The sequence below is a fragment of the Sinocyclocheilus anshuiensis genome, unplaced genomic scaffold (assembly GCF_001515605.1).
Source record: "Sinocyclocheilus anshuiensis isolate Anshui unplaced genomic scaffold, SAMN03320099.WGS_v1.1 scaffold1522, whole genome shotgun sequence".
Lineage (NCBI taxonomy): Eukaryota > Metazoa > Chordata > Actinopteri > Cypriniformes > Cyprinidae > Sinocyclocheilus > Sinocyclocheilus anshuiensis.
Window position 1 is genome coordinate 277,595 of NW_015546143.1, and position 13,461 is coordinate 291,055.

Here is a 13,461-nt window from a genome sequence, read left to right on the forward strand (position 1 = left end):
CCCACACACACACACACACTCACACACACTCACACACACACTCACACACACTCACACACACGTCTCTGCTTAAAGACAAAGAACAATACTTGTACATGATAAATACAAACTGATGAATAATGACCTTATTTACTGAAATACTGTGATGGTGCTGTGTAGTAGTCGCGGTATTGGATGATTTTACCATGGTCCTGAATGATTACCATTTTTATACATCATGGTATTTACATAGTACACCATGGAACATGCCCAAATAACATGGTAGGAACATGGTACTTTTGTTAGTGTGCGCTGATTATAAGCACACATATAAATTCTAAATTCACAGTCGAAAGAATGTATAGAAAGAATTGCATAGCATAGCCCTATAGTAAATATCAGCATCAAAGGAGCCAAACACACATATTTTTAAATATTGCACACTGATTACTGCAGCAGCAGCAGTTTTATTTGTGTGTGAGGGAGTCCCCTCTGGGGACAATGAAGTTGCTTTAGGGTGCTTTCACACCTGGCCCGTTGTTTCGGAACCTGGCGCGTTTCCCCCCTTAGCTCGGTTCGTTTGGGCATATGTGAACATGGCAATCACGTTCGGATCCGCACCAAAACAATCAACAGTGTGTACAATTTACAAACAATGTGTATACAAGCCGAGACTGCCTGAACGAGTTGGTCTCGGCTCGATTGAAAATGAACTCTGGAGCGGTTTGGTTGTAGTGAGAAAGCAATCCGATCCAACGGACCAACGAACCAGGCTATATAACAATGTATGATGGGTAATTATGTAAGTTCCTTACGTAGCTTTGTTGTTTTGCTAATACCTCAAAATGAACCATGTGAATGTCTGTGGGTGTGCACGTCTTCGCCATTCGAAATCAAAGTGCACTTTTTAATTTTATAATGCCGTCTTATTGCTCTTCTTCGTAGTAGGTGCATTTTAAAAATGTTTTCCCAATGAATCCTGGACTCCTGCTCAAAGTGATAAATTAATATAACTCCTGCTCAAAATGATAAATTAATATAACGACAGCTACAAAAAAACAAAAACAAAACAATAAGCCCGCAAAGCTGATGTCGTTGCATCCTGACGGATGACAGCCGTGACAGCTAAATGGAATCCCAGAAAATAACCCGTGGAACTTTGACCAATGAGAGAACAGTTTACTCGCACATGACTTGTATTAACAAATTTGGTCCGTTTAGAAACTTTGCCGTTTGAAAGCAAACCGCATCAAGAATAAAAAGCAACATTGTAATAATTTTAATCCCTGTTTTGGAACAAAGCAATCGATCTACAGGTGTGAAAGCACCCTTAGTTTGGCTGGGAACAGGCAGAAAGGGTTTTCTCCTTTTTTTGAAATAAAGAAAAATGGGCACTCTTATGGTAGAGTCATGGCCATGGGAACAGAAAAATTTGCGTAACTTTTATTGGGTTATGAAATCATACCTCATTGTTCCTCACCTTATATGGGTCCTTAAAATCTGCATACACAAGGTGCCATGTGCACTCTGGACTCTGCCCCACTTTCTCCCTCACGCTCTCAGTCTCCTAAGTGTTAACAAGGCTTACCTGTGGTTCATTATCAGAGTGTTTGGACTGGAAAGCATCCATTCCCATAAACTGCGTCCCAATTTCAAAGGTTGCATCCTTCAAAGGCCACATTCGAAGGGCGATTGCGACGAAGGCTGTCCTAATTTGAAGGCTCCTTCAAAAACGGCCTCAAATTGCACCCTTCATTTCTCGGGCATTGAAGGCCGCAACAGATGGACCCTTGGTGGCCTACCCTACCCCAGATTTCATTGTGCGCCTGTGACGACAGGATTTTTTTTAGAGAAACTGCTGGATTACACTTTTAAATGTAAGTACTGGGTTTCAACTTACTTGAATATCTATCTATCATACAAACGTAAAAATAAAACACATTAAAGCAGTTCAAATGTTGACTTGTATCTTACCAAGATGTGATTTTATACAGTTCATACTCTGTTATTTGCAGAAATGGACCAAAGTGAACATATTTAGACAGGCTGTACAAGTCCAGTACAAGTGTTACTGTTGTCAACCACAGCTATCACAGTTGCTAGGCAACAAGATCAATCCTCCGTAGGCAAGTCTTGCAAAAAGTCAAAATTCACGGCTTTTGAAGGCATGGCCTTTGAAGTCTGGGTGCCTCTGAATTGAGACACAGCTATAATCATGAGTTGTCTGGCCTTAGTAAAATTCTAGCACTCACCATTTTGCTATCCTGATCTCTCACCTGCCTGTTCCTGTTGTCAGCCTGTGTCCTGCTGTTTGGAATTATTTCATGATTTGTTTGATACTGGAGTTACCTGTATACTTCCCTGCTGGACGAATCTGATCTGTATCAGTTCTTGTTTTAACTCATCTATTGCTTGAAATCGTTCTTTGGATGCTGCTAAGCCAAGATTCTTAGCTGTAGTTCCTGCCGTTGTAGCTTTCTGTTTACTAAAGACTCTGTGGGAAAAGAAAGACTGTTACCTGTTGATACTTACCTGTAATGCCAAGATCCTTATTTGTAGTCCCTGCTGCTGTGGATATACCTTCTGTTCCCTGTAAGAAGAAAGTGACTTTTACCTGTTTTATTCATCAGTTGGCATCTACCTCTTTTGTTAAAGCCAACTAACCTGTTTTACCTACCTGATTAAGTTTTTGCAACAAAAAAAAAAACGCCCACAACTGGGTCCTGACTGATTTCTGAGTTAGTGTGTCATTACAGAAGGCCAGACCATCAATATGGCCTCAGCGGGAGATGTTCTGTGCTCCATGTATCAAAATGGCCATAACACAGAATCATATGTGGAGGAACTTGTCCAATATTGCCATCTTACCACCTTTAAGGACAGAGATTTGATGGATCTGTTCTGGAGTGGACTGGACAATCACATTGCCCCTTTAATACCAGTAGGCAATCCGACCCTTAAGCAGTATCTGGATTGGGTACTGTGGATATGTGGCTCTCCTTACATGGCTGGTGAGGTTTATGATGTGGAGAACAACAGTGCCTCAAAGCATCTATTCTCCTTAACCCAATCCCTTCCTATGCAGCAGTTCACGTTGCCCAGCACCAAGCCGGTATCAATCACCGGAACCAAGCCAAGGTCTCGTCATACCAAGTCAGCTAAACACAGTTCCGAGAGAGCAGTCCCTGTGAGTAATATTCTGGCTTCTGAACTGGAGGATTTTACCAACATGTCCGTCCGTAGGCTAGGAAACCAAGCTCAGCCGTTCTAAGTTTGTCCATTTCTAACAAGGATTCCCTCACCCGTTCCATGCCAGCCCACAAGTCTGCTCCAGCCCGCAAATCCACTCCAGTCCACTAATTCTCTCCCAAGACTGCTTCAGAGTCCAGCTCAACTCCAGAATCTATTCCGGCCCCTGAGCACAGTCCAGTGTCGGCTTCAGCCCCTGAGCACAATCCAGAGTCCGTCCCAAAGTCCGTTCTAGAATTCACTCCAGCTCAGGAGCTTTGCCCAGAGTCCAGACCAGTATCCCACATCTCCAATCCTCCAAACTGAACACCATATTGGCCCCCACAAAAAAAAAGAGGAGACAAAGGACAAAGAAAAGGTCCTCCCCTGAACATCCTAACAGAGATTTCAGCACCCTCAAGCCCAGAGCTCTCAGTGCTGCCAAGTCACATTGGTCACAGTGGTCCCAAGTCAGGTGATTTCAGAGCTACCAAGTCTAGTAGTCTCAGCGCATCAGAATCAGGTGGTTCCAGAGTTATTGCCACTTTTATCTGCTCTGTCTGTGATGGCTACTACCATCTTGTATGTTTGGGCCACATACAAATCTACAATTCCTCATGAGGTGGCATCGACCACTATGGCTCCTTCCAAGACAGTGGCATGTGCTTGTGAACTCTCTGTTTTACCTGTAACCCTGGGTGTTTCCATCAGGGCCAAAAAGGCCTTTCCCAGTTTACTCCTCTCAGCCAGAGACAGCTTCACGGTCCCTCGACTCAGCCCAGATAGTCAATTCTAAGTTATCTGCCTGTTTTGTTATGACCAAGGAGGTCGTCCCTGAAGCACTTGTCTGTTCCATGTTGGCCAAAGAGCCCATTCCTAGTTCCATCATCTCAGTTGGAGAGATCGTTTCCAGGTCCCTTTACTCAGCCAAGAGAGTTGATTCTCTATCATAGCTTTGTCTTTACTGTATGTCTGCCATGCCCTTGCTCTGCCCCTTTGTTTCATTTTACCACACCTCTTGTTTAGCTCTTGACTAGTTCTTGTTTTTTTTAAATTTTGCTGTTTTACTAAACCTGTTCCCCATATGCCTTTCTCTCTATTTAGTTGGCCAAATTGTTTTGTGCCATGTTCTTTGTTCTGTATTCTCTGTTCCGATTGCCAGAGCATTTAGTGTATCTTGCCAACCAATCTAGCTCTCTAGTCTTTTTTTTTTGCCTAATCTTATCTGGTTTAGCCCCGTCAAATCTGCTCTGTGTCTTCCTGAACCCTGCCCAGTCCTGTAGTTCCCAGGCGGAGATTCTACACCCTGCCCAGTCCGACTTTGCCCAGTTTGGTGTGTCCCAAATCGCAAGTACTCATTGACCATGAGGGCTGTTTTCTGGTTACACCCTCCTGCCAGGCTCTGAATTCTCCTCTGTATTCGCCCTTTGGACTGTTCTTCTGGATTTGATGCTTGCCTGGCTTTCATTTCTCCCAATGTCCTTGCCCTGCTGGTAAAGGTAGACCCAGACTCAGTGTCTACCAGCTCTAATTTGTTTTCTGTCTTGTTTTTTTTTGGGTTTTTAAAAGGGGTCATATGACGTTGCTAAAAAGAATATTATGTTGTGTATTTGGTGTAATGCAATGTGTTTATGCGGTTTAAGGTTAAAAAAAAACATGAGGCATTTGTTGCATCCAGTGGGGACATAATTACTGATTATAATGACTTATACTGTCTTTTTACGCGTTGCGTTTCGCGCCGCGTAAACATAAAACTTACTTTATAGAAACAGCCTTTGTGCACAGCCTTTGTGCTACTCTGCAGGTTCAGGAAACAGTCCTCCATAAAATTCGCTGCACACATCTGAATATTTGGGTTGAACTGTTCTGGAACAGTGTTGTAAATACAACTTAACCACTGATTTCTAGTTGTGTCCTCTTTTGCAAAGGCCAAACAAAGTAGTTTCACAACGAAACATAGCGTCACACACGGCGGGCTTGAGTAAGCGGAGGCCGGCGGGCTTGAGTGAGGAATGGCCGTCGGATTCGACGAAGGAGCGCCCGGCGGGCTTGCGGCAACCACATGTGACGACCCCGGGCTGGACTCCGCTTCGTCCACAGTGAAAGCCGATCCGGCGATCCACGGCGCGAAGTTGATGTATTTCCTCAGCGACCAGCACGGATCAGCTCTAGGCATGACAAAACGGATATTGTCCTCTTTTGGAAGGCCAAACAAAGTAGTTTTGCTTTCACGACGAAACACACAGCGTCTCCACGACATGGCGGCGGCGGCAACAACAATACTACAGCGAGAATAAAAGTTACGCCTTCTTTCTTTGCGTGAACATTTGGGTTATGCAAATCTTCCCACACAGTGACGTAGACATGTGGGGGAGTGTTTAAACCAGGCGTTTTAGGAGGGCGTGGACAAGTCTTAACTTTTATAAAGAATATCTCTTTGGGTTTGAGACTTTAATCTTTGCAACTGTAGGGATCTTTTCTATGCACAAACAGCTTGTAACACTCACAGTTTCCATTTTGGTTAGAATGCCATTCTTGAAAGGACCTCACTAGGTTTTGGAACTGTCATAATGATCAAATGATCACACACACACACACAATCCTAAGACACTTCATCACTAACCTTCACTTCACTTTTTGGCAAATTGTTGATAATATTATAATTTTTTGATAATATTAGAAGAGGGCTCCAACTCTTTCACATCCATTTACTAATATGATTTAAATTTTAATTGCTAAATCAACATGCTTAAATCAGCCTAATTAAATCTTAAGTAATGATTTGAAGTCAATTCATTAACTGAATTTGTTTGCTTTAGAAGTAAATGAATTAGTTCTGACCTCTGATCTCACCTTCATGACGGGCTGAGCAAAGTATTTGGCACTCCAGTCGCAAAGACCCGTCTGCAGATTCACACTGATGAAGCTCCTGTGAGCGGCTGTCTCATCTCCATCCTCAGCAGTCTTTAGAAATACACAGACAAACGACAACATGCATCTGAATCAGCAAAAGCTCTGTGATCAGGTTTTGTACTATGACCTACTGACTGTGATTTATCCTGCTAATTACATGACAATTAAAAAAAAAAAAAAACAGCACGAATCATGAGCATGAATCATTGATTTTTGTTTAAATGATATTATTATGTTTTTATATTTTACATTTTATAATAAAATACATTACCATTCAAAAGTTTGGGGTTGTTCAAATCTTTTTGAAAGAAGTCTTATGCACACCAAGACTGCATTTGTAAAAACAGTAATATTGTGAAATATTATTACAATATAAAACAACTGTTTTGTATTTTACTATTTATTTTAAAAGGTAATTTATTCCTGTGATGGAAAAGCTGGATTTTCAGCAGTCATTATTCCAATCTTTAGCGTCACATGCTCCTTCAGAAATCATTCTAATGTGCTCAAGAAACATCTCTTATTATTATAAATGTTGCAAACAGTTAATATTAATAATTATTGATTAACATTTAACTTAATATTTTATGGAAACTGTATTACTTTTTTCAGGATACTTTGATAAAAAAAAAGTTCAAAAGAACAGCATTTATTTGAATTTAATTTATTAATTTAGGTAATTTATTCCTGTGATGGAAAAGCTGGATTTTCAGCAGTCATTATTCCAATCTTTAGCGTCACATGCTCCTTCAGAAATCATTCTAATGTGCTCAAGAAACATCTCTTATTATTATAAATGTTGCAAACAGTTAATATTAATAATTATTGATTAACATTTAACTTAATATTTTATGGAAACTGTATTACTTTTTTCAGGATACTTTGATAAAAAAAAAAAGTTCAAAAGAACTTATTTATTTGAAATGGAAATCTTATGTAACATTATAAATGTCTTTACTGTCACTTTTGATCAGTTTAATGCATCTTTGCTATATAAAAGTACACATTTATATATAAAAACACATAGATGACAATATATAACCGAATTGCCAAACAAACCCTGAAAGGGTGATTAGGTCTTGTATAATGACTGACGATCTGACTGTGCTTTATTCTGCTTCTTATGCAACTATTATGCAAACATTATATATGAATATGAAATACTAATTTAATTTGAAATTATTTTATTATTGATTGTTTTTATTTATTTACATAATAAAAAAAAAAAAAAAATATATATATATATACATATATTATGTTCATCCATAGTCCTCATTTTCTGTCATCCAGCTCTTTATGTCTCTTACGGGTTTCTTGTACTTCTGAGAGAAATTTTAGTGCTTTAACTGGAGACTACTGAGCTTCTAGACATCTAACAAAGGTTTTATGCTCTACATAAAATGAACACTGAAGGCATTCAAGGCCTTGGACACTGGGCTTTGAGTGGTAACATTATTTGTGGTTTTATTTTGTGTCTGTGCCACAAAATAAGAAAACCACATGGAAGCAAAATAGAGTTTTCCTGAATTATCTGACATGTCAAATAGACAGTAAAGCTGTTTGTGGATAGATCTGTGGGAAACCAATATCACTGTTGTACCTGATCAGGACCCTTGTCAAACATCTTCCTGGTGCGTGGGAACTGCTGCGAGTGGGGCGCCTGACCACCCAGAGTTGGTGTGTATGGTGGCCGAGTGGGCAGCCCCTCTCGAACCGGCGGTTTGGGCACTTCATTGGTGAGGCTGGAGCTGGAGGCACCAGGCATAGGTGGAGATCCGCTGGAGGGAGATGAAGAGGGTTTGGATCTGTGGGAAGCACTACAACACCAACAAGCATGGCCATAACACAGATTAATGCGCTGCAAACGAACAGGGCCAGCATGCACTACAATGCTGCATGTTAAAATAAATTCAACAGCAATAGCCAAGCACAGCCAATAAATATATTCCAAAAAGAGCAGGATGTTGTTTAATAAATGCAAAAGAGAGTAAAATAAGAGAGATGCACAAACTATTACATTCTGCTTTGTCACCATTTAAAAAAAAAAAAAAAAAAAATCATTGCAGACAACTATGTGGTCCTAATGCAGATTTTAAGCAAATTAAATACATATTTAAGTATGTGTAACTCACCCTGCTTGATGTATGAGTGTTCCTTTGCTGGTGGGGCTGGCAGGTGCTGATTGGGTCAGAGATCCTGAGTCCAGAATCCTCTGTGTACGAGCATTCATGGTGGCCTGATGTGAGAAGCAGTGGTAGAAGGCAGATGTATTACAAAAATGTAAACGTCTAAAACTGTGCATAACATAACTGAGTGCATTAAAAGCAACAAAAATTCAAGGAAAACCTACATTAACAGTCGCAATTTACCATCTACCTGTACCAGCAATGATTACTGTGCCATTTTAAAGTGCTAAAAAAATACTTTCTGGTGGCCCCGTAGGACTGTAAGTAAATGTATACAGTTAATGTATGCAAATACAGAGAATGCATCTCTGTTTGAGCTACAACCCTCAACCCCAAAGACAAAAGCAACAGCAAAACTTTTCCTCATAACTTTAATCGCAGCCTAAAAGGGTAAAAATCTGAAAATATGCTGTTCATAAAAACACAGGAAGTTGACTTATCTGCTTCATCTAAATCTAGTTAACAATCCCATCCTCTCATCGCCATCTGGAGAGATGGTCTAATCTGATTTATATGCTAAAACCTGCTGGGAAGCGAAAGAGAGGTAGATTCATCTTGATTGAGTAGACGGAAATAAAGTTATTCTGTGTTTGGGCTGCAGATCAAACATTAAAACGCTTGTGTTTGTGTCCCACAGATTCATTAAGTTAAAAAATAAAAAACAGAAAACAAAAAGATATGATGTGGATCACTGAAATGTAAACAATAATGAAACAATAATCAATGATAGGGACTGGAAGAGAGAGATAAATGATACATAAGACCAAATAAATCAGATAAAAATAAATACATTTATTTATGTTCTTAGTTACAATCCCCATAAAAGTGAGACACCAGCTATATTCCAAAATCTAGCGACTTGCCCTGCTACAAGACTGAGTGTCCACTGATATTAAGCACCACAGTGGCTTGAGGCTGTCTACACTAAAAGTGTCAAAGCAAAACTTCCATATGTTCTGTAGTTGAAGTCCTTACAAGCAACAGCTTAAAATTGGCTTCAATAGAGTTTGCTGCTATGTTGATAAGCTAGCAGCATGATACTTAAAAAAAAAAAAAAATCCCTAAATTATTCACACATTAAAAATATTATTTATAATGATTCATTTTTATTACACATTTTCTTAAACTTTTTTTTCATTACTAAATTAAAGATAAGTGCATTTACACTTGATTTGTTTTTGTTTTTTTCAACTAGCTTGTCACAATGCATTTTGGTAATTAAAGTGCTTACCTTTTAGAAAAGCTAAATGCTACTTTTTATTTCATGTAGTTTGCACAAATACATAATTTCATAGTTGCTGCTGTTATGTTTTTACTCTAAAACATCTCAAATCTGTATTATTTAAATCAAAGAAATAATGTAGAAGTATAAAAGCAGAGGTATGGCAGTGGTACGGGGGTGGAGTACCATTAAACACTATGCTTGCACACTGTAAACAATTAATGAAAAACAAAATATAAGCTCATCTTATCTGATTCTCATGTGGGATTGAGTTTATATATACTTGAAGTGTAAGCATGAAAAATCAGATACTAGATCATTAAAGTTACAAAATATTATTTGAATGCACTGCTGTCCTAAATATTATGCAACTGGTCCTAGTTCAAAAAAATGCAAAAAAAGGTGCCTGAACAATTTATAATTTCTAGTGGTTTTTTGTGTGTGATTTGTAGTAACAAGATGCAATTTTATATTGTAGTAGTAGTATATTACTTTCAGTGGTGGTGTATTGTCTTTCTACATACTTAAGGAGATGCACCTTCCTTTAACCAGTGGAGTTATAATGTACTTTTAGTGCTAGCATGAGTAAATGTCTGGGTAAGTTAGAACATAACAGGCTCTGATAGAGTGTGTGTTATTTTGCACTGACTTGACTCGGCAGGTCTATCTGAGTATCACAGCACAAATGTCAGCATGACAAATTGGCACTCATTGTCACCTGCTGCTCAGGAACTTAAGAAAGGTCAAAGACAAAACAAGTCTGATTATTGGAAATTTAAACAACCTTCGAAAGTTCTGCAATCATGGTTTAGAGACTTTTCAACATTAATCAGCATCTAGTTCTTAAAAAAAGCACTGATGTAGACATGATGCAAGCAGACCTGAGAAATCAAGCAAGAATGTCTCATAGTCTGTCATTGGAGTTTAGGAACTCCGGCTACCCCTCCTCTCTACAGTTTTGAACTCTGTAACAGGGTCAAGTCAAGTCACCTTTACTTGTTTAGTGCTTTATAAAATACTGATTGTGTCATAGCAGCTTTACATTGTCAAACAGGAAAATAGTTTGAAAATAACAAAAAGTCGTTTTTCAGCTAAAGTCAGTTCATTGATGATTCATTGATGTCATCATCCAGTTCAGCTCTCTTCTAATAGTGTCTGTGCAATCAGTCAAGTGTCTCCAACTAAGCAAGCCAAAGGCGACAGTTGCAAGGAATCGAAACTCCATCGGTGACAGAAATAGAGAAAAAACCGTGGGAGAAACCAGGCTCAGTCAGGGGCCAGTTCTCCTCTGGCCACAAGATGGGATTATACCAACAATTTCAAGCTTCAACTTAAAAACAGTATGGTGAACACATGATGAAAAGAAGATTTTTAGTAAAGCGGAAAAGTGAATCAGTCTGCAGTAACTGTGTGTTTTCTGAAGTCTCTCTGCATCTTGCTTATGCTAGATGATGTCAAAATGAGAGTGTTTTCCAGAAATCCAAAACCCCAACTAAAAAGATTTATAATGACAAATCTATTGATTAGTGAAGCCTCACAGACCTCTGTGAACCACATATGAAGCCAGTTTTAAGGTGTTGCATATGGCAAAATCATGAGCGTAAATTTGTAAAGTAAATTCTGCAAGATCTTTACCTCAAAATTTATATATACTTACATGAACTCAAATGAACAGAAAACCAAAATCAAAAACCAAAAAATGTGGCCATATAAAGCTTGCCACTGTTTTAAGTTAGCAGTTAAGCTGAACTTCTGAAACCCTTGAGCAATGTAATTATGAGGAAGTGCTTTGAAAATGTAGTTTGCCAAGCTACTAGCTACTCATAATTTGAAGCAGTTAAAGGTACTCTTTTGAGAAAAGAATTTGTTACCAAGATACTAAGGGAAAAAAGCTAACTACAGTACATTGAAGATTGAAGATCTGCTAGTTTAGTACACAACACAGCAAATTTCAATCAAAATAGTACAATATAAAAGTACTGATTTATAGTCAATAGGATAAAAACAAGCCTCAAATTTATACATTTATACTGAAAAAAAAAACCTATGTCGAATACATAGCAATGAGCAAACTAACAAAATATTCACATAAATTTTTATGTTCATTTACATTTTGAACAAACCAATAATGAATTAGACTTAGCAATGAAACATATGCGAGAGAGAGAACTGGACAAAACAATTGACTAGAATGAATCAGACAACAAAGGGAACAAAGAACGTTTTCTGGGAGATGTGTGTCAAGTTCTTTAACATTCCACCTGGAAACAAATATACCTTGATGCCAAACCCCCTCATGGAAGAAGAAAGCCGTCATATGTTTACAACTGTGACAATGAGTGCTTATCATGATCAACTAAACGCTGGATTTTCAAAAGTATGTGAAATATTTAAAGTTCGCAGCATAGAATCTTTAAAATAAGTCTAAGGCTGATGATACACGGGGCAACTTTTTGAGCAATGTTGCCGTCAGCGGGCAACCAGGTGATACACTGGGCCCACGACCGATCTAAAGTATCCAGATTGAAATTTGTTACCCATCCTCAATGGGAAAGTGCCCAAGCAACATTGCTCAAAAAAAGTTGCCTGGCAAAATTGCTCAGAAAGTTGCCTCATGTATCATCAGCATAAGAGTTATACACACCGGGCTGTTATTGTAGGGACATTTCCACACCCCTAAACATGATGCGGCACAAAACGAAACGTGATAGGTTGCTTTACCTGTCAGCCATATGGCCTTCATTGGCGGTCCTTGGCCATTCAAAGCGGCCAAGGTTCCCAGACCTTCTGCCGTCAGTCTGAAGGTCTGGCTACGCGAGACTAGGGACTCGTAGGGCATATATGAGGATGCAGTATGTGGGCTTGTGTATGTGTGGACTTATTTTAAGTACATAAGTGCATGTTTTCTGGATTTTTACAAAAAAGAAAAGTACTGTGGCAGTATAGATTTGCAACGTATCAGATGGTAATAAAGGAACTCAATGACATTCATATGCAGAATTAGATTTATGATTTATGATTAGAGCTACAAGTGCTTCCTTGAACAATTTCATTGCATTCATCCATTTCATCGCATTCATTCAAACACTGGGTCTCCATTCACTAATAATTGCGTAGATTATTTGTATTCATACACATTCGAACTTCTCAAGAAAACTGTCTGCCTAATTCACAACATGCATGCAAGCGCATTAATTTTTTCTTAACCTCATTCTAATGTTAGTAAATTTGGAGTATTCTAAACGTGTGCACGAGGTTAGTCTTTTGCATAAAACACTTCCAAACCATCTCTATATACGGGCATTCCGCACAACCCTTCCTTCACAGCCTTTCGTGCAAAGCCAAATGCGCCATCCTAAGAGTATCATTAAGATCAAATACAAAATTTATCTTAAAAAATTTTATCAAATTTTAACACAAAAATTTGACTGGTACTCAACTATGAGCTTTTTACTGGCGTGGGTACCACTGCTGCCGCAATTACAAAATGCATTTGCAGCTATTGACCGCTAAGTGGCACTTTAACCACAGACTTTGACAAGTTATCAGGTTAACATATCAAAGCGTATTTTCGCAAGTAGCAGTTGGCCAGTGGACCAGATATGACGGTTGCAGTTGGTGGATAATCTAAGAAAGACACTGTTAAAATAATTCATATTCACAGAAGCAGTTATAGTACTTGTGAACTTGTGTGCGTTTGTTATTTAGAAAGAATTCAAGCAGCATAGTAAATGTCAAGACTGTGAGCCTGTGCTTAAGTTTTATTGTATGCTACACAGTACTACACTGCATTTTAGATTTTTACACATTCAACAGGTGTGCTGTATTATTTATATCACTGAATCCTATGTTATATTATTCTTGCTGTAAAATAAAGAAAAGGTGGTTTATTCAGTGGACCATTAAAAGTGGTAGCCTATTTAATATATGGCT

General features: G+C 38.6%; 1 protein-coding gene across 1 annotated transcript in view; it reads right to left on the reverse strand.

The window, feature by feature from the left end:
- Positions 1 to 13,461, reverse strand: part of LOC107701211 (regulatory-associated protein of mTOR) — a 312,842-nt gene that overhangs the window by 25,324 nt on the left and 274,057 nt on the right. The window contains exons 24-26 of the mRNA XM_016503169.1: positions 8,253 to 8,356; positions 7,721 to 7,898; positions 6,061 to 6,171 (exon numbers count right to left, since the gene is read on the reverse strand). Coding sequence (XP_016358655.1) covers positions 6,061 to 6,171; positions 7,721 to 7,898; positions 8,253 to 8,356 — 393 coding nt within the window. The remainder of the gene's footprint in view (positions 1 to 6,060; positions 6,172 to 7,720; positions 7,899 to 8,252; positions 8,357 to 13,461) is intronic.